This window comes from Eumetopias jubatus, unplaced genomic scaffold, assembly GCF_037043125.1.
Source record: "Eumetopias jubatus isolate StellerSeaLion01/CBP00866 unplaced genomic scaffold, mEumJub1_p1.0 scaffold_13, whole genome shotgun sequence".
Lineage (NCBI taxonomy): Eukaryota > Metazoa > Chordata > Mammalia > Carnivora > Otariidae > Eumetopias > Eumetopias jubatus.
The window spans coordinates 29,197,202-29,222,220 of record NW_028274819.1 but is presented as its reverse complement, the minus strand read 5'-3'; the positions used below and the strand labels follow the sequence as shown (position 1 = coordinate 29,222,220).

At 33.3% G+C, this 25,019-nt stretch overlaps 1 protein-coding gene across 6 annotated transcripts in view; it reads right to left on the bottom strand.

Moving 5' to 3' along the window:
- Positions 1-25,019, bottom strand: part of IMMP1L (inner mitochondrial membrane peptidase subunit 1) — a 74,888-nt gene that overhangs the window by 17,366 nt on the left and 32,503 nt on the right. For all 6 annotated transcript variants that reach the window (XM_088017684.1, XM_028087721.2, XM_028087719.2 and 3 more), the window contains 3 exons: positions 5,947-6,080; positions 4,267-4,355; positions 34-160 (listed from right to left, as the gene is read on the bottom strand). In XM_088017684.1, coding sequence (XP_087873810.1) covers positions 34-160; positions 4,267-4,355; positions 5,947-6,051 — 321 coding nt within the window. In that variant the 5' untranslated portion in view covers positions 6,052-6,080. The remainder of the gene's footprint in view (positions 1-33; positions 161-4,266; positions 4,356-5,946; positions 6,081-25,019) is intronic.

The window sequence follows — 25,019 nt, the reverse complement described above, 5'->3', positions numbered from 1 at the left end:
TAATCAATGAGTAATAATTAAAATGTTACTTACATAACTATGGCTTTTAAAGAAATCTGATGGACTATTGGTGAGGATTTTGTCTCCTTCCAAACCAATTACTCTTTTACAAATGTTTGATTTTGGATCACTTGGGCTTTTTGCAATCACAATGTCACCTCTGAGGGGAAAAAAGTCAAAGAAAGGTCAGTGTTATTTATTAAACATAAATACATGGATGGCACTGCTATACTACTTTTATAACTTAAACAAAGCCACACCCTTTATCCTCTCACATATTGACCCTCTCATATATTTACCAGCTTTGAGAAACTTTGTGACTGAGTTTTATGGGTCAGAATCCAACAGGAGTAGTGGAAAAGCTATTAGAAGATTTTAAAATTTCTGGTAATTCCATAACAACCATCTTCTTGTACTTTATCCACTATGTGTTACTTCTGTATCCAAATTTTTAGAACCAAAACTATAGAAAAGCAATTTCACATAAGTACCACCAAATTAAATAAATTTTACTGTCCAGCCATTAATACTGATTGACTCTAGAGCACATAAAAACATAGGAACAGCATAAATATTTCCCTAGAGCTCAAAGAATCGAATTACAGCATATAAACAAGATAATTTACAGTATAGTCAAAAAAAACTTCTTTTTGAGGAAGAACATCAGAAGACACAGCCAAATAAAATGCTAAAAGCTGCCCAAACGTATACTACAAAAAGTAAATTGGTATATCAAACATATACTACCAACATGGGTATGATTACATGTAGAAGGCATGATTCATGGGAGAAGTAACAATATACATGTATTAGAAGAAAAAGAAAAATCTTTAAAAGTGTAAATGAAGGAGGCAAAATGGAGGAAGGAGACAAAATAGGACTAAGTGCTCACCAAACAGAACACAACACTCTTTCTGAAAAAAAAATGAGTAGTAAGTGAATTCTGTCGACTAACACACATATTTGAAAGGATTTAATTATCTATATTATCTGTACATAGTTCCATAAATAATTTGATGTTACTTATAATAAAAGGTGCATATATCAAAATATCAAAAGCCATAAAAATAAAAGGAAAATGACAGTCAAATAAGAAACCTAGTTATCGCTATATATAAGTATTAATAAGAGTTCTAAACCTTTTGGTAGCCAAGTCAAAAATGAAAATCTGATTAATTACACAGGAATGATTAACTAACAAAGTTTAGTTTGGGAGGTAAAACAAAATTGTCTTAAACACCTAAATCAAAGAGGAATATACAAGAAGGATTCTCATGTAAGGTAATAATATAGACACCATCCTCCTCAGAAATTTTACAGTAATAGTATTCAGGGGAATGATAATTTCTTGTGGTTAGAGTTGAAAGCTATTAAAACACTCAATTCTATATTTGCATGTAATATAAGGCTGCCCTTTTTTTGAAATGGGATAAACTAGTCTCTTTTCAACCAAACGGAACCATGCCAGTGGAACTTTCGGATGAACAAGTTTGCAAAGATTATTACACACTAAACAAAGTTGATTTTGGCTAGCTTTGGGGAAAGAAATGTTTTCTGTGGGTGTTTTATTCAGCTTACATTTTTTAACAAAATAATCAATATGATCCTTAAATTCTGCACTTACATGGCAACATAAAAATCATAATTCAGTCAAGGTAGTTTTTTTTTTTTTTTTTTTAAAGATTTTATTTATTTATTTCAGAGAGAGAGAGAATGAGAGATAGAAAGCACGAGAGGGAAGAGGGTCAGAGGGAGAAGCAGACTCCCTGCTGAGCAGAGAGCCCGATGTGGGACTCGATCCCGGGACTCCAGGATCATGACCTGAGCCGAAGGCAGTCGCTTAACCAACTGAGCCACCCAGGCGCCCCTCAAGGTAGCTTTTTTAAAATATTTAATTATTTTTAAAAAATTATTTATTTTTTTAAGTAGGCTCCACACCCAATGTGGGGCTTGAACTCACAACCCTAAGATTAAGAGTCACATGCTCTACTGACTGAGCCAGCCAGGCACCCAATCAGTCTAACTAGATATACGTATAGAGCTTAGATCAAAGTAATTATTCCTTGGTTTCTCAACTCTTTCAAATAGGGTTTTAAAAGGAACTTAATAGAAATTTTCCTTTCTCATTTATAGTTATAAACATGCTTATTATCCAACTAAATTGTAAGCTTTTGGAAAAGGGTCAGTATCTTATTCATCTCAACATTCTCTGTACTGTACATCTTATAAATTAGGTGCTCATTAACTATTTGGTGAAAGAATAAGTAGTAATAGTAATAAGAGACTCTTTTAAATATGAGTGTTCTGTGCATTTAACTGAAAAGAGATCCATGTGCTTTAGATACCAGTTATGCAGACTTTCATTTTTCCTAAATGGATGGCTATTCTAGCTTTAGAAACAAGCAGCTAGCTAATGGATCTCTTGCCAAGAGTCATCAGAGATTCCTCTGAAATCTCAGGAGTTCTGTGCTACAGATAAAAGAAAAAGAATACTCAGAACAGTACTATTTTTAAAGGTAAACTTGCCAACTGACAACCTTGGTTGTAAAAGTTATTTAGTGTATGTCATATAAATGCCAGATTTTAAGCTGTCCTTCAATCTAAGGGCCCCTTGATTGAACCAAATACAAAATGAAACCTTCCAAGAATCTTAACTAACTTACTGAATGTAGTTATTTGTATTACCCATCTGAATGCAAAGATTATCTATTTAAAAAAAAAAAGATGATTTTGAGCTATTCATTCACAATCTATTTAGCCAACAAGTTCAGCTCCTTGTTAAGGATGCTCAAGGACTAAGAGTAAAATCATGTCATTAGCATGGAAAACAGCAGCTTATCTTCATGCTGCTGCGATGCTAGGCCTCCAGTTAATCCAAAGACTGTATGAAGTGATTTGGATACAACTTAAAAAGAAAAGAAAGCTAGAACACAACCTGTTATGTAAGTCTTATTTTATAACCCCATAATTATCAATTAGGTGTCTTGAAATTATTATAAGTAAAAGATGTGAAGGAGAATTTTACCTAGGGACGATGCTAGACTATACAGCTTGACCAAGAGATAACTTCTATTTACAGAATCTAAAATGCAAAGAACAGTTTTACACCATTCTTGATGACTTTTAGGTAATGTGAAACAGACTACAGAAAAGGGAAATAATGAAAGAGGAGTGCTTAAACTTACTTATACCATAAGCTAAATACCAACTCTAGTGAGCCAAATTTGAAGTTTATGGAAATGAAAAGGTGGTATTATTTTTTCAGAATTATGAAAAACTAATGAACCCAAAATTTTAGGGAATCAGAGAGGTGCCCTTTAGAAAATACATTAAATTACTAATACTTGACATTGACTCAGAAGGAATAATATACAGTTAAGTAGAATAAACAGTATCACAGGGACTGGAAACACCATTTAGAATAGGATTTTTAAAAACTTAGTTGCTGTGGAATTTGAGAAACAAGACAGAGGATCATAGGGGAAGGGAGGGAAAAATGAAACAAAACGAAACCAGAGAGGGAGACAAACCATAAGAGACTCTTAATCTCAGGAAACAAACAGAGCGTTGCTGGAGTGGAAGGGGGTGGAAGGGATAGGGTGGCTGGGTGATGGGCACTGGGGAGGGTATGTGCTATGGTGAGCGCTGTGAATTGTGTAAGACTGATGAATCACAGACCTGTACCCCTGAAACAAATAATACATTATATGTTAATTAAAAAAAAAAAAAACTTAGTGGCAAACAGTATTTGTAAGGAGTTTTTCAATTTAATCAATCGGGAGACTCGGGATAGGTACGATTCCTGGCTCCCAGCTATATATGGTGCTGTTGTCTAAAGATCAGGTGCTTATCATAAGCTGTCGAGAATAAAACAGTCATCAATAGAAATACAGTATTAAAAAATGTAAAGACCAATCACTGATTTGGTATGTAATGTAGTTCCTAAGTCCCTAGGTTCTTCACTCAAAACTCTGTAGAGCCACCCCCCGACCAAAAGTAAAGTAGGCTTGATCGTACATTATAAAAGGGACTGCTGTTCTATTTCAGTCAATAATGCAAGGGACACAAGGACCCAAAAGACTGTGCATGTCTACAGAAACTATTAAAATTTCTCAAACTGAGAGAAAATATTTGAATTAAAATTTTAACTAGCTGGCCATTAGTTTGGTTATTTAAAAAAGAGGTTTTAAAGATAAACTACAAAAAAGACACAATGTGTATACATGTTTTCACTATAACTTTAATATATCTATGACAGAAATTTACCTTTGGATACCATAAAAATGTCGACTAAGATTTTCTGCAAAGACAATATCTGAATTTTGAATTGTAGGCTCCATTGATGGTCCAGAACACTGAAAAGAGAGGTAATTTTTTAATTTGAATTGAACCTTTTTTTAATGTAACAAATTATCTGAACAGGCTTGTAAGAAAGAAAATCAAACAAACATTCTTCAAGTTTGGAGGATGATTTATAAGTTGGAAGCTGCTAGATAAGCTCAACCCTACACAGTGGCCACCAGATCTGGAAACACAGGCAAAAATATTAAAAATAGTTTACTAAGAATACATTAAAATATATGAATAAAATATCTATGTTTCCAAATTTTGATCATCCTGTATAATGTAAGCTCCATGAGGTCAGGGACCTTATCACTCATGTTCCCAGTTATATCACCAATGCCAAAAAGAGTGCTTGTCATAAAGCTGATAATAAATATTTGAAAAAATAAATGGATGATTTATTTATTTTCTTGCTATTATCAAATATCCAGTGCCCATGATGGTAATTTATTAAGTAGTATCATACTATTCTCAACAAGTTCGTGCCTCGAGTTCTCTTCCAACAGAATAGCTTACTCATTTGATGGGGCTGCAACTTCATTTTCTATTGAAAAAACAGTGGCATAATGAGATGCACTTTAAAAACTTTCTATTAGAATGTGTTAAAACAATGATCTTCATATATACCTCAAAACTGTAATAAATGATCATTGCCACTTAAAATATCTAAATACAACAGTCTCCATTGACTTCACTTAGGCGTTGATAAAACTTTTTACTCAAAACCTCCTACTGAGGCACAAATAATAAAGAACACAATGAAAGTTTATGTCTGCTACCTCTGTAAGCCCATTGGAAGTACAAATGTAAATTAAAAAAAAAGAGGAGACTCAGTTAAATATATTTATTTGCATTTCTCCAGCTAAATTTGAGGTTGTATGACTGTGAATCCCTTAGGGTAAACCTGATAAAAATAGCAATACCACCAACAAAACCCACTCACTGGGCATTCAATTTATTCTTTCATTTACCTGACAAAAGATCAGTACAGTCACAGTTGACAGATTTATTATGCAATATTTAGAAAAAGCATTGGTTGGGGGGCAGCCTTAGCATTTTAATATTGACACCAAGTAGAATAATCATTTGTTTTAATGACAAGTTAAACACAACTGGTTAAGAGCAGGAGCTTTGAAAATCGGAGAATCTGTGTTGAAATTCCAAATCTACTTACTAATTGTGGAACCTGAAGTAAGTGACTTAAGCTTTCTGAGCCTCAGTTTCCTCATATGTATAATGGATTTCTAATAAGTATCTCACAGAGTGGAAAAGATTAAATGAGCTAATATATATAAAACATCAAACATCACTGGAACACAATAAGTAGAAATCAATAAATGATGAAAACTATTATTAGATTATTAATAGGGATTAATAGGGCCCCTGTCAGAATACAGAACCACATTTGAAGTAATGGTTCTTAATTTTATACCAGTGCTAATTCCAACACAGTCTCTTACATCCCACAATTTAGAAAGATTTTATGTTTTAATAGTCACATTTTAGTCATTAAATGACTTCAATTAAAATAAAGGAAAAACACATTTTCCTTCAATTAAAAAAAGTACATACTTAAAATTATTCTTTTATGTAAAAACTTACCATGACAACACCACCAACGTATTCAAAAGCACAATGAGCTATACAGCCATACTGAATAGTATAGCCAACAAGTCGAAAGGTTTTTCCCAGAACACCACGGAGCATAGTTCTATGCAGATTCTGCTACCACTGGCCTGATGGTAAATTTCAAAAAGTTTCATAATCAATACTATTTAAAACACTTAAGAAATAGCTCAACTGTAAAATATTTACAATCATCCAGAATGATAGTAAGTGCCTAATACAGTTTGGTGCAGAAAAGCAAGCGCTTATTTTCATTTGTCTTAATGATATTTTAAATGGCAAATTAAAGCCACTTAATATTTTGATCTACTGAACAGAGATTATATTCAGATAATATCACTGGGTTTACATATAAATTAGATAACTAGTAGACTCTGATTTTATCTGTCTCCCTTCATGCTTTGATTTTTTTCTTGTTATTAATATAGATACCTAAGAAAAGATATTAACTCTTTCAAAGTAGTAATAATAGTTTTTCATACTGTTGCCTGCTATATCAGTTCTTGCCATAATATGACATAAAAGAGAAAGCACTAGAATAGGTATATGGAAATTCAAGTATTAAATTGATACTTTCATTAACTTGTATGATCTTCAATGACTTACTTAACCTCTCTTGGCCTGGCAATAATATCTTATAGAATGGTTCTGGTTCTGAGAATAAAATTCAATAACATGTCAAAGTGCTTTGTAAATTATACAGTTACATTCAGTTGTCAATTGACTACTGATACAGTAATGAACACATGAATACTATGAAACATAAAGAACCATATAAAGATTTTTTTAAAGCTACATAAAAAGTTAATATTATTTATCTAAAATATTCCTAGTAATCTGTCCCTTCCCTTTCCATTTATCTGTTACAACTATGTTTCAAGAGTTTCTCAACTAATGGCCTAAGGTATAGGCCTAGGCTACTATGCACTGTTCTCAGATTAAACTTACCGAAACAAATCAATTAGTAGTAATATGATGTAACATTTGCTCAATACTTGCTATATATCAGGCTTTACAAATTAACCTCTGCAGATATCATCCTCATTTTATAGATAAGAAAAAGGAGCCTAAGAATAGTAAGCTTACGTACTCAACATCACAAAGTTGGAAAATGATTATGTTACACTGACTCCTGTATTACTCCCCTACTCCCACAACCTCAGTGGCTCTCTCCTGGATGAAGTACAGATTAGACTCATTTTCAGGATCCATGAGAGATGGCTCCCATCCCACCCTCAGTTTCCAAGCTGATTTTCCCTGATACTCCTACATGACCTGACTACTCAATAATACTGGTTTGTTCTTCAAGTAAACTTTGGCAGTGAACACTTATTTATGCCAACACCCATGCCTGGAATATTCTTCATGATCCATCATCTATCTAATTTGTAACTCTTCTCCAAATGCTCTCAATGCAAGATTTTCTTTCTCTTCTGGGTTCCCATGGGTCTTAATGTTCATTTTTTTTAAAAATATATAGCATTGAGAGCACTTTTTCTAAAGTTGACCTGCCTGAATTTAGAACCTGGATCCACCATATTTTAGCTGTGTGACTTCCAGGAAATTATTATGCCTCAGTCTCAGTGTCTTTATCTGTAAAATGGACTTAATACCTATCTAAAAGAGTTAGGACTATATGCAGTCAGACATGTAATCTGTGTTACAGAGTATTTCAATAAATGCTAGTTATTGTTATCATTCACTTAGCAATTCACATATGCTTTATAACCTCATAATATTAGTTGCATTTTCAATTATCTAAGTTTCTTGCTAACTGATCTTTAAATAACAGAATTTTACAGGCTGCAGCATAGGACTATATCTTTTATATGTGTTATATTATTAGTGTTCATTCACCTATTAAACATTTACTATGTCTCCTCCTCTAACAAGTCTTCCTTGGCACCCTCCCAAGAAATGTTACTTATGCTTTGTGTCACTCACCTTCCTTAGGCATACACTGATTATAATGCTTACCACACTATATTGTTTATATTTTTTCCCTTATTACACTACATTTGCTTATATGTCTTTGGGCAGTGACTGCGCTATTCATCTTTGAATCTGTAGGGCCTACAAAAGAAGACAGTAAACAGAGGCTTATCTGAGGAAATCAACGAATGAATTTTGAACCCAATCTCCTATGCCTTCCATATCTTCATTATTATAGAATGGTTATAATGTTCAAAATGATGAGAAGACAGCTGAGACTTTTGGTTAATGAAGAGACATGTTAATGTCATATTCACTGAAAAGAAATTGTCAGTAACATATTAAAAAGTCTTCTCATTAAATCATTCAGGTAATATGAAAAATAACTCCTCCCATCAGGAGGAATAAGAAATTTGGTTTAGTTATAACTGTTGTATTTTAAAAATTAGTAATTTTTAGAGCTCAAAAAATAAAAAGTGCTATTTAAAAATAAAAACAGTTTGTAATTGAAACTATTAATTCAAACAGACTTAAGAGGAAAAATGAAATAATAACAGAGTAAATTTTATCTATAAAGTTGATTAGGTTGCCAAGGAACTACTTTGCTCTAACTATAAAATTAGGGAAAAGTGGGATAAGTCCTAGAGCTTAGCTCCTAAAATGTGATCTATGATAATAAATCCTAAAAAGTAGTGCGATGGATATTACATTTTAAAACTAAAATAAAAATGGGCTTACCTGATATTAGAGAGGAGATAATATTATTAAACAAGAGGAAACATATGGCACTTACCAAGAAGCTATTGCTAATATAGGTGAAAGGTGAAATTAGAGGTTAAATCACTTAGCAATCTACCAAAATTTACAACAGTTGGATTATGCAATAGAATCCACTTGGTTAAAAAACATACTCAAAAATACAAGATGCTGTAACTATACAATGGTTCTGAATCACTGAGAAGGCTTGTTATTAACTCCCATTCAGAAGTAATTGGGGCCATAAAGCCTTTTTTTATGACACAGATAATGCCCAACTCCAAATACAATGTTTATAATGAAACGGTCTCATAAAATATCAGAAGAAAGAAGTTAACAGACACTGTTTCTTCCCGACAGATACTGGCAACACGATACTGTGAAGTATCTAAAATTACTTTGGATATTAGTCTTTTAAGGGGGAAAAGAGAGCTATGAAGCTATTTAGAGAGAAATCTGAGGATAAAGACTATTTGGCCCTGTATTTTTTTAAAGTGCATTGAGAAGCACTGTTGAAAAATATTGAAATTGAGAATCAGAGCTCATGGATTTTTTTTTTTTTTTTTAAGAGTAATCTCAGGGCGCCTGGGTGCTCAGTTGTTAAGTGTCTGCCTTCGGCTCACATCAGGATCCCAGGGTTCTGCTCAGTGGGAAGCCTGCTTCTCCCTCTCCCACTTCCCCTGCTTGTGTTCCCTCTCTCGCTGTGTCTCTCTGTCAAATAAATAAAATCTTTAAAAAAAAAAAAAAAGAGTAATCTCAGAGTGGAAAGTAGCATTCATATAAAACACAAATCAGCCACACACTGCTGGCACTTAGTAGCCTTACTAGGAAAAAAGATTAAGACAGAGGTTGTAAACCTCTGGTTTACATAGTTATTTCAAAGGTCCATGAATCTATATGTGCATACATGCACTGGATAACTTCTGCTTGTCCCTTCAGATTTACTCTCCACCCTTCTCCATACTACTCTCTGCCCAAGGAAAACTGACCTATATTATATGAAATACATCAAGGCACTCCTGTACCCTTTAATTGAACTCCAGCAGGAAGTCAGAGGAAGGAAGTTATGTATTTTCCTGGTTCCTTTCCTGTGGACTCTTCTTAGACTCTTCTTGGACCAAAGGCAGTCAGCTGCGCAGTAATTGCTCTTTTAGGTTCCTATAACCCTTCCTTTCCCTGGTCCCTTTGAGCTTAGGAGTGAAAACAGATTTACTGATGCTGGAACCTGTTCCAACCCTGGTGATTCTCCAGTATCTTGCACACACCTCTGTAATTAGTTTCTGTAAATAAAACTTCCTTAAATTATCCTATTTTGAGTCTATCAGCTGTTTCCCACAGGCACCCTGCTGATATACCACTTGCTAAAAAAACAACTCATCATGTAGAAATTTACAATATTTGATATTGATGAAGTAATTCCCATAAACAGGCATTTGCAACACTGCTGATGGTTATGCAAAACAGACAACCCCTAAGAAGAGGAATGTGGCTATCGTAATGACATATACATTTTACTCTCTGACCCAACAATCCCCACTTTTAGGAATTATCCAAAAAAATACATCTCCAAGATTCAAAAACATCATGTGCACAAGATTCTTTATATTAGCATTATCTGATATAGCAAAATCAGAAACAAGTCAAATACACATCCATAGAAAACAGGTTAACTAAATTACGGCATATCCACATAAAGGAGTTCTATACACCCATGGGGGAAAAAAGAGCTGATATGAAATGATTTCTAGGTAAACTACTTAAAAAAAAAAGTGCAAAATAGTAACTTATCATTTCTGGGAAAAAGGAAAGAGAATACACATACATATATATATATATATATATATATTTTTTTTTTTTTTTTTTTTCCCCAAAAAAGAAAATAACCCAGGGGCACCTGGGTGGCTCAGTAAGTTAAGCATCTGCCTTCCGCTCAGGTCATAATCCCAGGGTCCTGGAATGGAGCCCCGAATCAGGCTCCCTGCTCAGCGGGGAGTCTGCTTTCCCCCAGCCCCCACTCTCTCTCTCTCAAATAAATAAATAAAAATCTTTAAAAAAAGAAAAGAAACCAGAAAATAATGAAAATGGTTACATTTATAAAGGGAGTAGGTGGGAACAGTGTGAAAGGGATAAAGACAAATACACCTCTGTATATAGTTCTGAGTCAAATGCTTTTACATACCAAAAAAAAAAGAGAAGTAAACAAAAAAGATTTAAAAAGGGAATTTAAAAATTGAAAACAAATAAGAAAAATAAGCCTATCTGTATACTCAAAATGCCAACACTACCAAACAGAAGAAGTAATTCAAGTATTTTTGAACACATATAGTCTATATAGTCTAAGGTCAAAAAAAATTACAAATGAAAACAAACTTCTTAGTAGGTTTATTATTCTTTTATGTGTATTTCAGATAATACAAATAAGTAAACATTAAATTACTGGAAGAAGATTCTGTGTTAGAAAGAAGCAAGAAATACAGAATGAGAAGGATGAGTCGGGAGGTATAAAAACAAACATTTAAATAAAGAAATATGTGTGTATGTGTTTGTCTGTCTGCCTACCTATATTAAATATCATCCCAGCTCTGACCACTGAAAAGAAGCAATGACACTGCAGTAGTAAGGAGCACGCTTAGCACTCAGAGTTTTGGGTTCCAAATATCATTCCCCAATAGGAGAAATAGTTTAGGGCAGAACAATCTTGTGCCAAAAAGCAAGTATGTGCTCAAAGACAAATGCAGACATAGGACATAAGAACCATTTTAAAGAGTACTCCCACTGGCCAAATGTGGAATTAAAAAAAGAAAAAAAGTAATAACAGTAATGGATAACACATTAGATTTAAAATAAAATCTATTGAGTATATACTGATTTTTTAAAAAAGATGTATGTGTTGGAGACAGGAAAAATTCTTTATCAAAATATGCCAGCTAATAAATATAGAGGGAATAATAAAACTACTACACCAATCTAGTAACTGATTCAGGCAAGGGTCGGTCATTAATAGATGCTAAAAATTACTGGGTGAAAGGTTGTTGGTAAACAGGATATGTGCAAAGTATTAAAGTAAATAACTTATTGATTAAATAAAATACCTTTAATCAGATCTGGCAAACATTATCTTATATGCAAATATATGCTGCACACATAATGGTACAAACTGATATGATGTAGCTCCTTGACATAATGCAATGACAAGTACATCATTATCTGTGTACTATTCTTAAAAATGTGTAACCTGAATCTAATTATGAATAATCAGACATATCCATTCCATACATTCCTTGTGGTCATTCTACAAGACAATAACTTGAACAGTTAAAAAAAATATAAGTTCAATGAAAGAAAAAAAATAAAACTACAATTTTAATTACAAAAAAATACAAGCACATGATGATTAAATACAGTATGAAATCCTTAACTGGACCCTGGAGCGAAAGAAAAAAAAAGGCAATAAAAGATACTATGGGGATAATGGGAAATTTGAACATGGTTTGTAAATCAAATACATCATTGTTTCAATATTAAATTTCTTTTTTTTTTTAAGATTTATTTATTTCAGAGAGAGAGTTCACAAGAGCTGGAGGGACAGAGGGAGAGGGAGAGAGACTCTCAAGCAGACTCCATGCTGAGTGTGGAGCCTGACACGGGGCTCAATCTCACAACCATGAGATCATGACCTGAGCCGAAAACAAGAGTCAGACACTCAATCAACTGCACATAGGCACCCCACAACGTTAAATTTCTTAACACTATCACAACTGTGCAGGAGAACAATCTTGTTCACAGGAGAGAAACACCGATTTAGAGAAGAATGTCATGTCTGCAACTTTCATATAGTTTACTTCTACTGCTGAGAAAAGGAGGTGGTAGATGTAGAGAAGTTTATAGACAGACACATAAACATATATACACACATAAATACTTACATACAGATGTATATATACAGAAGAATAGAGAAAGCTAATGTAGCAAAATGTTCATTGTAAATCCAGATGGGGTGTAAACAAATGTGTATAGTACTATTCTTTTTCAACTTTATTATAGAACATAACTTTTTTAAAAAAGAAGGACTAGCAGGGGAAAAGGGTATTCTCATAGTCATTCAGTCATTCAACAAATATCTACTATATGCCAGATACTGCATTCAGCTCTGGAAATAGAATACTGAACATGATGCCTGTCCTTATAGAGCTTATAGTTTATTGGGACAGATGTCACAAACATACAAAGTAAAGAAATAAATACATAAATATATTAAGTACTTTCCAAAAGGAAAAACTAGGATAATGTGATCAACACTGATGGGTGGGGCATATTTTCTTTAGGATGAATCAGGGAAGATTTCTCTAAGGAAATACCACTGAAGTTAGGTTCTGAAAAACAAGAAAATTACAATTATGGAGGGGGTGGGAAGAACATTATGGGCAGAAGAAACAGTATGCATGTGTTTAAGGAACTAAAAGAAGGGTGAAGCCCTATGTGAAGGACATAAAATGAGACTAAAGAGATAAGCAAGATTATTCAAGGTCTTGCAGAATTTTGGATTTTATTCTAAGTGTAATGGAAGCCACTGAAAGATCTTAAATAAACAGGACAGTAACATGACTTGATTTTCAATTTAGTATCACCCTCATTGCTATGTAGAGAAGGACTGGAATGGGGGCAGAAACAAAAATGTTGGCAGGTCAGTTGGGCTGGACTCACTACAGTGATGTCAGTGGAAATGGAGAGAAATGAATGTATTTGAGAAATTTAGGAGGGAAAATGAACGGCAAGGAAAAGGAAAAAATCAGGATGACTCTCAAGTTTCTGGACTGAGGGGGTTAATGGAGGTCTATCCACAAGGTTTTATTCATACCCATATTTGGAATAGAAAACAGTTCAGTTTTGGTCATGTTACATTTGATATATTCATAATATATTCAAGTGGATGTGTATGAGACCGGAGCTCTGGAGCTCAAAGCAAGTTTCATCCATGACAAGTCTTGAAAAAACCCCCATCTCAGTGAGGATTGTATTCTACTGCAAACAAGAGAAAACTAGAACAGTAATTTAAACAAGGAAGATATTTATTTTCTAACAACATTAGCTGCTACAGCCAAGTTACAAGCAGAAAAAATTATTAAGAGTTTACTCCCTACTAATTTGTTGTCTTTTTATCTAGGGAAAAAAAAAACCTTTTTTCCATTTACATCTAACTAGCCAAAACTATGTAATTAAGGGGTGCTAGGAGAATACTGCTATTTTCTTTATAAGTATTATAGCACTATTTTACCCTTAAAAATCATCTGGGTACTACCTGTAAAAAATTAACTTTTTAAAAAGTATGAAAGGGAGATGCAGAAAAGGAGACAACATAAACAGTCAACTGTTCAGAAAAGTCTGGCTATTCAGGAAAGCCAAAAAGTAGAGCAGGGTTTTTCATCTTCAGCAATATTAACACTTGGGGCCAGACAAGTCTTTGCTGTGGGGAGTTACCTTACACATTGTAGGATTTTAGCAACTCTGGCCTCTAGATACCAGTAGTATCCCCTTCCTCAGTGTGACAATCTAAAATGTTTCCAGACATTACCAAATGTTCCCTGGGATGCAAAACCACCTTCAGTTGAGAACCACTGCAGTAGACTAATAGAAAGAATATAGTACTGAACAGGTTCTTTTAAACATAGAAACACAGCAGCATGCTTTGAGAGCCAATGGTAAGAATCCGGAGAGAGGCTAATGATGAGGAGCAATTACTGATGAGAAAGGGAAAAAGGATGGGGAAATAGATGACTGAACACTGAAGAAAGGAGGCAAAAGGAGGACTTCAATGCCAGTTTTGACAGAGTAGTTTGTACCAGATTAACCTTCTTAACGAAAACAGGAAAACAATTATAAAATCTGAATAAAATATACAAAAGAGCTGTTTAGATGCATTAGGCAGCAATCTAGGCAGAATGTGAGGGGCTAGGATCTATGAAAGAAGGGAAGAACATAAGGTAAGCTCCACATTCACTTGGCCTTTTCTCTGAGAGTATTGGCCAATTCACAGCACAGGAAAATAATTTTAGGAGAAAGTGGCAGTCCCACTTAGTCAAGACAGAGATTGGAAATTGTGGTTGTCAAAGAAGATGGCATGTGGGGGTCAAGCTGCAAACAGGAAGGGACCACAAGTCTGCATGCAATCTCTCCATAAGGTGCTAGCCAACTCCTAAACTGCTACTGAGCAGTGTGTGACTCCCAGAATATCAGCAGAAAACAGTAGGTAAAAAGGCTAGAAACCTAAGCAAAGACGTGAGCAACCACAGAAAACCACACACACTGTGAGGGAGATAGGGGCTGGACTTCCCTCCAAGGTTACCCATCTTAGTTAGGACTACAGTAAGGTTACCACTGGGAGTGAGGGCAAAACTGAAATAGATCAGCCTTAACAAAAAATACAACCCTACACAGGATTAAAGCAACCTATTCATACACTCCCTGCTGGGGAAAAACAAAACAAAACTAAAACCCTTAATCTTCACAGAAAGAACACAACATTCTTTAGAATTCCTACAATATTTTTTATAACCTTGGATAGGAAGGCCTTTTTAAAAAAAAAAAAAATTGATGTAATTCATATACCATTAAATTCACTCTTTTAAGGTGTGAAATTCAGTGGTTTTAGTATATACAAAGGTTTTTAGTATATCTATCACCATTATCTAATTCCAGAAAATTTTCATCATCTCAAAAGAAAAACAAACAAAAAACCCTACATCCATTAGCAGTCACTCTCCATTTCTTCCCCCCTTCCTTTTAGCTCCTAGCAACCATGCATCTATGGATTTGCTTATTCTAGACATTTTATACAAATGGAATCATACAATATGTGGAGTTCTTTTTATTGGCTTCTTCTACTGGGCACAATGTTTTCAAGGTCCATACTTATTGTAGCATGCCTCAGCACATCATTCCTTTTTATGGCTGAATATTACTCCAATGCATGGATACATCATTTTTCTGTGTCCACTCATCAGTTGATGGACATGTGGGTTTTCACTTTTTGGTTATTATGAAGAATGTGCTATGAACATTTGTGTACGGTTTTTGTGTGGTCACATGTTTTCAATTCTCTCAGATGTATATCTAGGAGTAAAAATGCTGAGTCATATGAAAATGCTGTTCAATTTTTGAAGAACTGCCAAACTGTTCTTACAAAGTGGCTGCACCATTTTATATTTTCACTAGCAATGTATAAGGGTTCCAATTTCCCCACATTATTGCCAATACCACTTGTTATTGTCCACATTTTGATTAGCGCCATCCTGGTAAGAGTGAAGTGGTATCTCATTGTGGCTTTGATTGGCATTTCCCTAATAACCAATGATGTTGAGCAGCTTTCCCATGTGCTTATTGGTCATTTTTATATCTTCCCTGGAGAAATATCTATTCAACCCCCTGACAGTTTTTTAAACTGGGTTATTACAATTTTCATTTAATTCAATGAATGATTATAAGCATGCTCTAAAATATGACCAAGTGACTTCATTCAATCAAAGCATGTTATAAAATAGAACAGAATGACCAAAATTCCAACAGAAAAAAACAGGTGATTCAAATATTGGTATTAATACAAAGATGAAAATAACTATGACTAACATTCAAAAAAATGGGGGAAAAGATGGTGAAGTTGAAGAGAGAATAAAACTATTTAAAAAATCAAGTGAAAATTCTACACAACACAAAACCACAGAATAAATTAAAATTTAAAATTCATTACATTTACTAGCAGATCAGACTCAGCCTAACAGAAGTAAACTTGAAGGTAGGTTGGGAGACAGTAATCAGACTGAAGCACAGGAAGGAAAACAGGTGGACAACACAGGAAACAAGTATAATCATGGACCTAAGGGAAAAAAGAATAGGACAGAAGCAGTATTTTGAACAAATACTGGTTCAGAGCTTTCCAAAACTGATAAAAGACATTAACTCACAAGAAACTTAGCAAACCCTAAACAGTATAAATCAAAAGAAACAAACAAAATACATCCAGGCACAGTAGAGTAAAATTACTGAAATTAAGACAATGAGAAGGCAAAACTGTGAAGACAATAAAAAGACTAATGGTTGCCAAGGATTAGGAGGAAGGATGAATGGGCAAAGAACAGAGGATTTTTAGGGCTGTGAAAATTCTATGGTACTATAATGATGGATACAAGTCATTATACATTTGACCAAGGCCAAAGAATATACAACACCAAGAATAAACTGTAAACTATGACCTTTGAATGATTATGATGTGACAATGTAGGTTCATCAATTATAACAAATGTACCACTCTGGAGGGGGATATTGATAATGGGCATTGTTATGCATGTGTTGGGACAGGGAGTACATGGGAAATCTCTGTACCTTCCCCTTGATTTTGCTATAAATCTTAAACTGCTCTAAGAAAATAGTCTTTAAAAAAAGACAATGAAAAAAATTTAAAAGTGGTCAGAAATACAGACTACTTTATTTTCAAATGAATAATTCTCTCTGTTCAACAGAATGGCTAACTTTTTATAAGAAAAATGGAAACCAGAAAAAAATGCAATGTCATCTTTAAAGTGCTGAAAAGTACCCATCTATAAGTCTATACTCAGTGAAAAATCCCTTAAAAGCTAAAGCAAAATAAAAAACATTTTCAGAAAACAAGTTTTGAGAAAATTTTTGCCAGTGCACCTGTAATAAAATAGATACTAAGGGAGTAATTCAGGCAAAAACAAAATGAAACAGGCAAATGCAAAACAGAACAAAGAAAATTCAGAATACATATTTAGATAAAGATAATGAAACCATTTAAAACAATAATGAAAATGTTTTTAGGGCTATAAGACATGTTAAAGTATTATTTACATCAACAATAGCACAAAAGGAAGAAGGGAGTTAAATGAAGTTAAATTAGTAAGTTTTTGCACAGTTCTCAGTGTTACAGGGGTATCTGATTTAATCAATATAAAGTCAAAAATTCATGTTATAATATAAAAAATTAAAACTGAAAGATTATATAACTAATAAGTTAATAGAAGAAAAAAGATCTGAGAGAGGAAAAATACTATAATTACAAAAGAAGGCGAGGAGAAATAAAAACATGACAGAAACACAAAACTAATGGTAGATGGTAGACTTAATTCAAAAATAGTGTCCATTGAATCTAAAAAAATATGCCAATTAAAAGATGAAGATTGTCAGATTAGATTTAAAACAAAACCACTACATTTCCTAGTCACAAACATTAAATATTAGGTAACAGAAATAATGAAAATAAAAGAAATTCCACACATACTCACCATTTATTTATATCAATAAATGAACAAACAGGCTCTAAGGTAGTACTAAAGACAAAAATAAATATTTCATAAGAATAAAAGGATTTTAAAAATTCAAAGGACTGAAAAACCATTCTATATTCTCTGAAGTATTTAACAGAAGAGTTAAACTAGAATTCAGTAACAAGAAGGTAAACATTTGCAAATGCTTGGAAGTTAAAGAACATACATCTTTAAAAATTCCCATTTTTACTAAACAATAAGGAAAATATGACACATCAAAACTTGTGGGAGCCACCTATAGCAATAAGAAGAAAATTTATAGCTTTTAATGAATAAAATAAAAAGGATGAAAATTAATGACCTTAGCGTTTATCTCAAAAAGATAGAAAAAGCACAGATTAAAACCAGAAACTATAGAGAAAATAGTAACACAATCAATGATATAAAAATAATATAAAATATAAAATAAATATAAATAAAATACAAAAAAAGCAAACATGCAATAGCAAAAGTCAATGAAACCAAAAGCTGGTTATTTTCCAAAATTAGTAAAACTAATAAACCCTAGCAAGTCTTGATCTGATCAGAGAAAAAAATAAGTTGAGAGAGAACCCAAATTATCAGTATAAGGATTAAAAAAAGGAGTCAACACTAGAGATCTGACAAATACTAAAGATCTTAGAAGGATGTTATAAAAAAACTTTAGCCTAAAACTCTAACATTTTAAATTAAGTTAAATTTAACTGATACACCTTCCCAAAACTGACAGAAGAAATTAAAACTGTGGCTAGTCCTATGAGGTATACAAGAAATGTGATTAAAAATATTCCCACTAAGAAAAATTGAGGGCCAGATGGCTTCACTGATAAATTCTTCCAAACATTTAAGGAAGAAATAACATCAATCATAAACTCTGTAAATGAACAGAAAATGAAGGAATACTTCCCATCTGGTTTTATGCAGTCAGTATAACCTTGATACCAAAACTTGACAAGGGCATAACAGGAAAGCAAAATTACAAAACAAATTCTCTCACTGACATAAATACAAAAAATCCTAAACAAAAATCAGCAAACTGAATACAATGGTATATAAAAAAGAGCATGAGTAAATGGAGTTTATTCCAAGGACAGAAAGTTGGCATAACATTTTTTTAAGGGGGGAAGGGGAGAGAAAGAGGGAGAGAGAGAATCCCAAGCAGGCTCCATGCCCCGTGTGAAACCCAACGCTTAACTGACTGAGCCACCAAGGTACCCCAGCATAACATTTTTAAATCAATTATTTATTCATAGAATAAAAAGAAAAAAAGAAAATCATGTGACCACCCACATTCACGCAGTAAAAGTATCTGATAACATTCAACACTTCCTTTGATAAACCTAGGAATAGAAGGGGACTTCTTTTAAACTATAGGGATTATCTACAATAACAAATAAACAACAATAACAAAATCTTAGAGCCCACATCATATTAATGGTAAACTAATGACATGACAATTCACTAAAAAAGATATAAAACCTGGAAAGGAAGAAGTTAAAGGTCATCACTAACAAAAGGGACTTCTCTACATAGAAAAAGAATAAACATATGCATTAGCACGGTCTCTTGATACAAGATCAGTATGCAAAAAATCACTGAATTTCTACATACTAGCAAAAACCAACTAGAAAACAAAATTTTAAAATACCGTATATGACTTACTTAAAAAACAGTAAAATACCATATACAGCAATACTAAAAAGCATCAAATACTTAAGACAAAGTCAAAGGAAATGTGTAAGACCTTTACAATGCTAAGAGAAAATGAAGATGACCTAAACAATAGAAAGATACACTCTATTTAGGGATTCGAAGCATTTCCAGTGTTACCAATTCTCCCTCATTCAATATACATTCAGTATAATTCCCCAGGGGAGATTTTTTCCAGTAGAAAATGGCATACTCATTGTAAGATACATATATAGAAATGCAAAATACCTAGATTGGCCAAGGCAAACATTAAAAAGAATAAAACTGGAGAAGCTTACTTCAAATATCAAGATTCATGGTAAGTTTCAGTAAGAGAATATTATATGTGGTAAATCTAGACAAACAGACCAATGGAATCAAGAAAACAGTGCTACACTTACATGGTTTTCTGATTTATAACAAAGGTTTTAGTACAGTCCAGTAGGAAAAGGATGGTCTTTTTAATAATTGGTGCTAGGTCAATGATACACATATTGGGGAAAAAAAACAAACCTTAACCTGTAACCTAAGTATAAAAACTAATTTGAGAGAGATTACAGACAAACATATGAATGGTAGAATAATAATACTTCTAGCAGAAAATGGAGATTGTCTTCAATACTTCTTGGTAAGGCTAAAACACTAATCCTAAAAGACTGATCAATCCAATTTTGCTAAAATTAAAAACTTCCATATATCAAAAACACCATTTTTAAAAACACACACAAAAAAACAGGGAGCAAATATCTTTATCTATAGAGAAAGATACAGTGATCTCTTGATATATGTCTGGAAAAGGAACATTTAGAATATACAGAAAATGCCAACAAATCATTTAAAAAAAGACAAAACAACCTAACAAAAATTAAGCAACATGATTAAGCAATCACAAAAGAGGATACCCAACTAGCTGATATGAAAAGCTCATCATCATTTTTTATCAGGGAACTGTAAATTATAAGAGATGTTACCATAAAACCATCACAGTGGCTAAAATTACAAAGACAATATGAAAAGCTGAAAAAGATACAGAGCAACTAGAACCATCAATCATTGATGGTGAAAGAATAAATTTATACAACTCATTTGGAAAACTGTTTGGTAGTCCTAATATATACCCACAGAAAGAGATGCTTATATTCACTAAATGTCATATACAAGAATTTTCATAGCAGCTTTATTCATAATATCCCAAAACTATAAACAACCCAAATACCGACCATTAGGAGAATGAATAAATTTTGGTATACTCCTACAACCGGACACTACACAGCAATGAAAAGGAATAAAATACTGCTACATGCAACAACATAAATAAATCTCACAGATATAAGGTTAGTGAAAAAGACAAACACAAAAGATGTATGATTCCATACATGTTATATGATTCCATTTATATTACTCACTTTTATGAAGGTCAAATATAAACAAAACTAATCAGTGAGGAGAGGTCAGAAAAGTCACTAAATTTGTGGGGCAGGTATTTGAGCCCAAGTAGTGGTTACCCAGGTGTGTGTGTGTGTGTGTGTGTGTGTGTGTGTGTGTGTGTGTGTGTGTGTGTGTGTGTGTGTGTGTGTATCAATTAATCAATCAATCAGGGCCGGAGAGGGTGAGAGCAAACAAAAATAGACAGATTGGCTTTTTACAGAAGTTGGGATTGTTTTTCCAACATAATAAGAAGGAAAACAAGATGGGTTCAGAAACTGGTAGTTTTGTCAGTTTGATGGTAGAAAGATGAGGGAGCTATTGCTCCAGGTTTTTATTTTTTCAGTCTCAGGAGTTGATGTCATGCATGAGCAGAAATTGGGAACTCCCAGAATAAAGCAGGCTGATAAACTGAGAATTGGTTACAGATGTTATTAGTATCCTGTTGCTGCTGTAAAAAACCTATTGTAAAGTTAGGGCTTGAAACAACACAAATTTATTATCTTATACTCCAAATTATACTACAAAGCTATAGTAATCAAAACTGTAGGGTACTGGCATAAAAACAGACACACAGATCAATGGAACAGAACAGAGAGGCCAGAAACAAATCCACACTTACATGGTCAATCAATCTATGACAAAGGAAGCAAGAATATACAGTGGGGGAAAGACAGTCTCTTCAATAAATGGTGCTGGGAAAACTGGATAGCTACATGCAAGAGAACAAAACTGGGCCACTTTCTTACACCATACACAAAAATAAACTCAAAAGGGATTAAAGGCCTAAATTTATGACCTGAAACCAAAAGTCCTAAAAGAAAACATAGGCAGCAAATAATACATTATATGTTTAAAAAAAAAGATAGTAGGAAGGGAAAAATGAAGGGGGGGAAATCGGAGGGGGAGATGAACCATGAGACACTATGGACTCTGAGAAACAAACTGAGGGTTTAGAGGGCAGGGAGGTGGGGGGATGGATTAGCCTGTTGTCGGTTATTAAGGAGGGCACATATTGAATGGAGCACTGGGTGTTATACGCAAACAATGAATCATGGAACACTACATCAAAAACTAATGATGTAATGAATGGTGACTAACATAACATAATAAAATAGAATTAAAAAAAAAAAACATAGGCACCAATCCCCTGGATATCAGTCTTAACAATATTTTCTGGATCTGTCTCCTCAGGCAAGGGAAACACAGTTAAGGAAAACCATCAACAAAAAGAAAAGGCAATATACTAAATGGGAGAAGATAATTTGCAAATAATATATCTGAAAAAGGATTAATATCCAAAATATATAAAGAATTCATATAACTCAACACCAAAAAATAAAAAAATCCCATAAATAATCCAATTAAAAAATAGACAGAGGACCTGAGTAGAGACATTTTTCCAAAGAAGACATACAGATGGTCAACAGACACATGACAAAATGCTCAACATTACTAATCATCAGGGAAATGCAAATCAAAACCATGAGATATCACCTGACACTAGTCAGAATGGCTTTATCAAAAAGATAAGAACAAATGTTCGCCAGGATGTAGAGAAAAGGAAGCCCTTATGCACTGTTGGTAGGAATGTAAACTGGTGCAGCAACTATGGAAAACAGTATGGAGGGTCATCAAAAAAATAAAAATAGAAATACCATACAAACCAGTAATTCCACTTCTGGATATTTATGCAAAGGAAACAAAAACACTAATTCGAAAAGATATATGCATCTTTTCAGGGAAAAAAGTAAAATATCAGTGTTAATTGAGACTACCAATTTACAGAAATTCATTCATTTTAAAGTATAAGCAGCCAAAGTGATTAAAATCATAACCTCTTTTTGTTTTGATAAGAACAGTTAGTAAACACATTAGCATTTAAAGAAATGTTCACATTAATAAAAGGGGAATAGAGAGAGAAGTAGATGTGAAGAAGAAAAATCCTGACATTACAGTTTTACTACATTTATCCCCATTTGGGTAAGAATGACATTCCTGAGACTTCCTGTGATTTCTCAAATTCAAGAATATCTACACAAGCTACTTTTTCCCCCCATATAATGATTATATATAAAATAACTGAAAGATATATGTCCATTTCAGAATCTGCATGGAAGTGACAAGAAGAGAACAGACTTATTAAGACATGGATGCTGAGTGGTGTACTCTGCTCAAGAGCTAAATAATTCACTCTCACACAGCAGCCTCTCCATTCAAGTAATTCAAATTCCTGCCATTTCAAAATCACCTTCAGGGCTGCTCATGAATTGTTCAAATCTATAATGTTAAATCTACTGTAAGACTTGTGCAGAGGGTATTTTTCTAGAACTACAAATTAAGGAGTTCTGATCCCCATAATCTGTAAGATTTTATTTAAACCTATTTTTTTTTTATGCACTCCAGGGAAATAATTGCCCTAACTTTAAGGTTTAAAGTATTCACTGCTTTAAATATGAGTGCAACAAAAAACTGAGAACCTAATTCAAAATCCAAATTCCCAGGCTCCCATCATAGAGCTAATGAATGAGAATTTGTGGGAGCAAGCCTACAGAATCTATAGTTTTAATAAGCTTCCAGGAAGGAAGCCCCATAAAGGACTTTGTGCTGTCATTTGGGACCGCTGAGACATGCTCGACATTTTCAGAAATTTGACAAAATTTAACCATTCATTGTTTTTAAACTGAATGTTAACTTTGGGAGAACTCTTGATTTCATCATCAAACTTTATCATGCTAACACTTCAAGGATTTTTAAAAATCCAGTGTTATTTTCTGAAGTTCACTTTTTATATATATCCAAATACTAAAACTCATTTTATACTTATAAATTATAAGCAGTTAACACTTTTCAGACAAATAACAGCTTCCAAAGAGTGAAATACCAAAACCATCCCATTCATCCACTAATAATCCCCCAATGACTATATAAAATCCATCTATTTCAGAATACACAAGTTGTATGTGCAATAGCTGAAGGGTATTCATTCAGATGGAAAAATATCATTTAGCTTTATCATAGGCTAGCTGTCACTGTGCCAGTCTACAGTTCATGTATGGTCCTTTAGAGAGACACCAAGTCTCATAAATTGTCAAAAAAGAAAAAAAAAAAGCTCAGAATCTCTTAAATAATCAAGAATTCCTATGATTCCCATCCTGCTTTTGTTACACCTGACTTACTCCTTTTTAAAAATTTCTTATCATTTCTCTCAGTCTATCTCCCTTTCTCTTATCTCTAAAATCACCTTCCTTAACTTTTATGACATCATTCGTCACCTGTGCCAATAAATTTAGTATTTGTAGCTTTCAAAGATGAGTCAAATTTCTCATAAGTTACCAAGAAGGTATTAAATTTGGGTGATCTTGAATCCAACTGAAAACAATGTGTATCACTGTGAAGACCTTTTAATTAAGATGAGTTTATTTGGGGCTTTCCAAAGGAAATAACCATCTCTAATCAAATAAGAATGCCTAGGATGGAAAAGGAAAAAATACTCTCAAGAGCCATTTAGTAAACAGCTGAGTAAAAAGCAGAAAATATTGACTATGTTTAATAAAAGCTTTGAGACAAATTTTGTTTTGAAAGGAAAGCTACTTTAAAAAAATAACTATAAAATACCATTAACTACCATAAAACGTTACCCTGAGAAAATACACTATCTGGCAAAATAATCTGAAATTACATATAAACCAAAAGTTTTATATTTAAAATATAAGTGATTATACTATAAGGATATGAAAAAGAATTTAGTTTGCTCATTTCATGGATAGATCTTTTCACTGTGATAGTATATTTTTAAATGAACACTTTTTCTAGTAAAGATACAAACAGAAGGCTCAAGAAGTCCTTTATAAACTAACATAATACAGTTCAGTAAAAATACTGTTAGGCTTTCTCACCCATTCACTTAAAATATGACAACAATGAAGA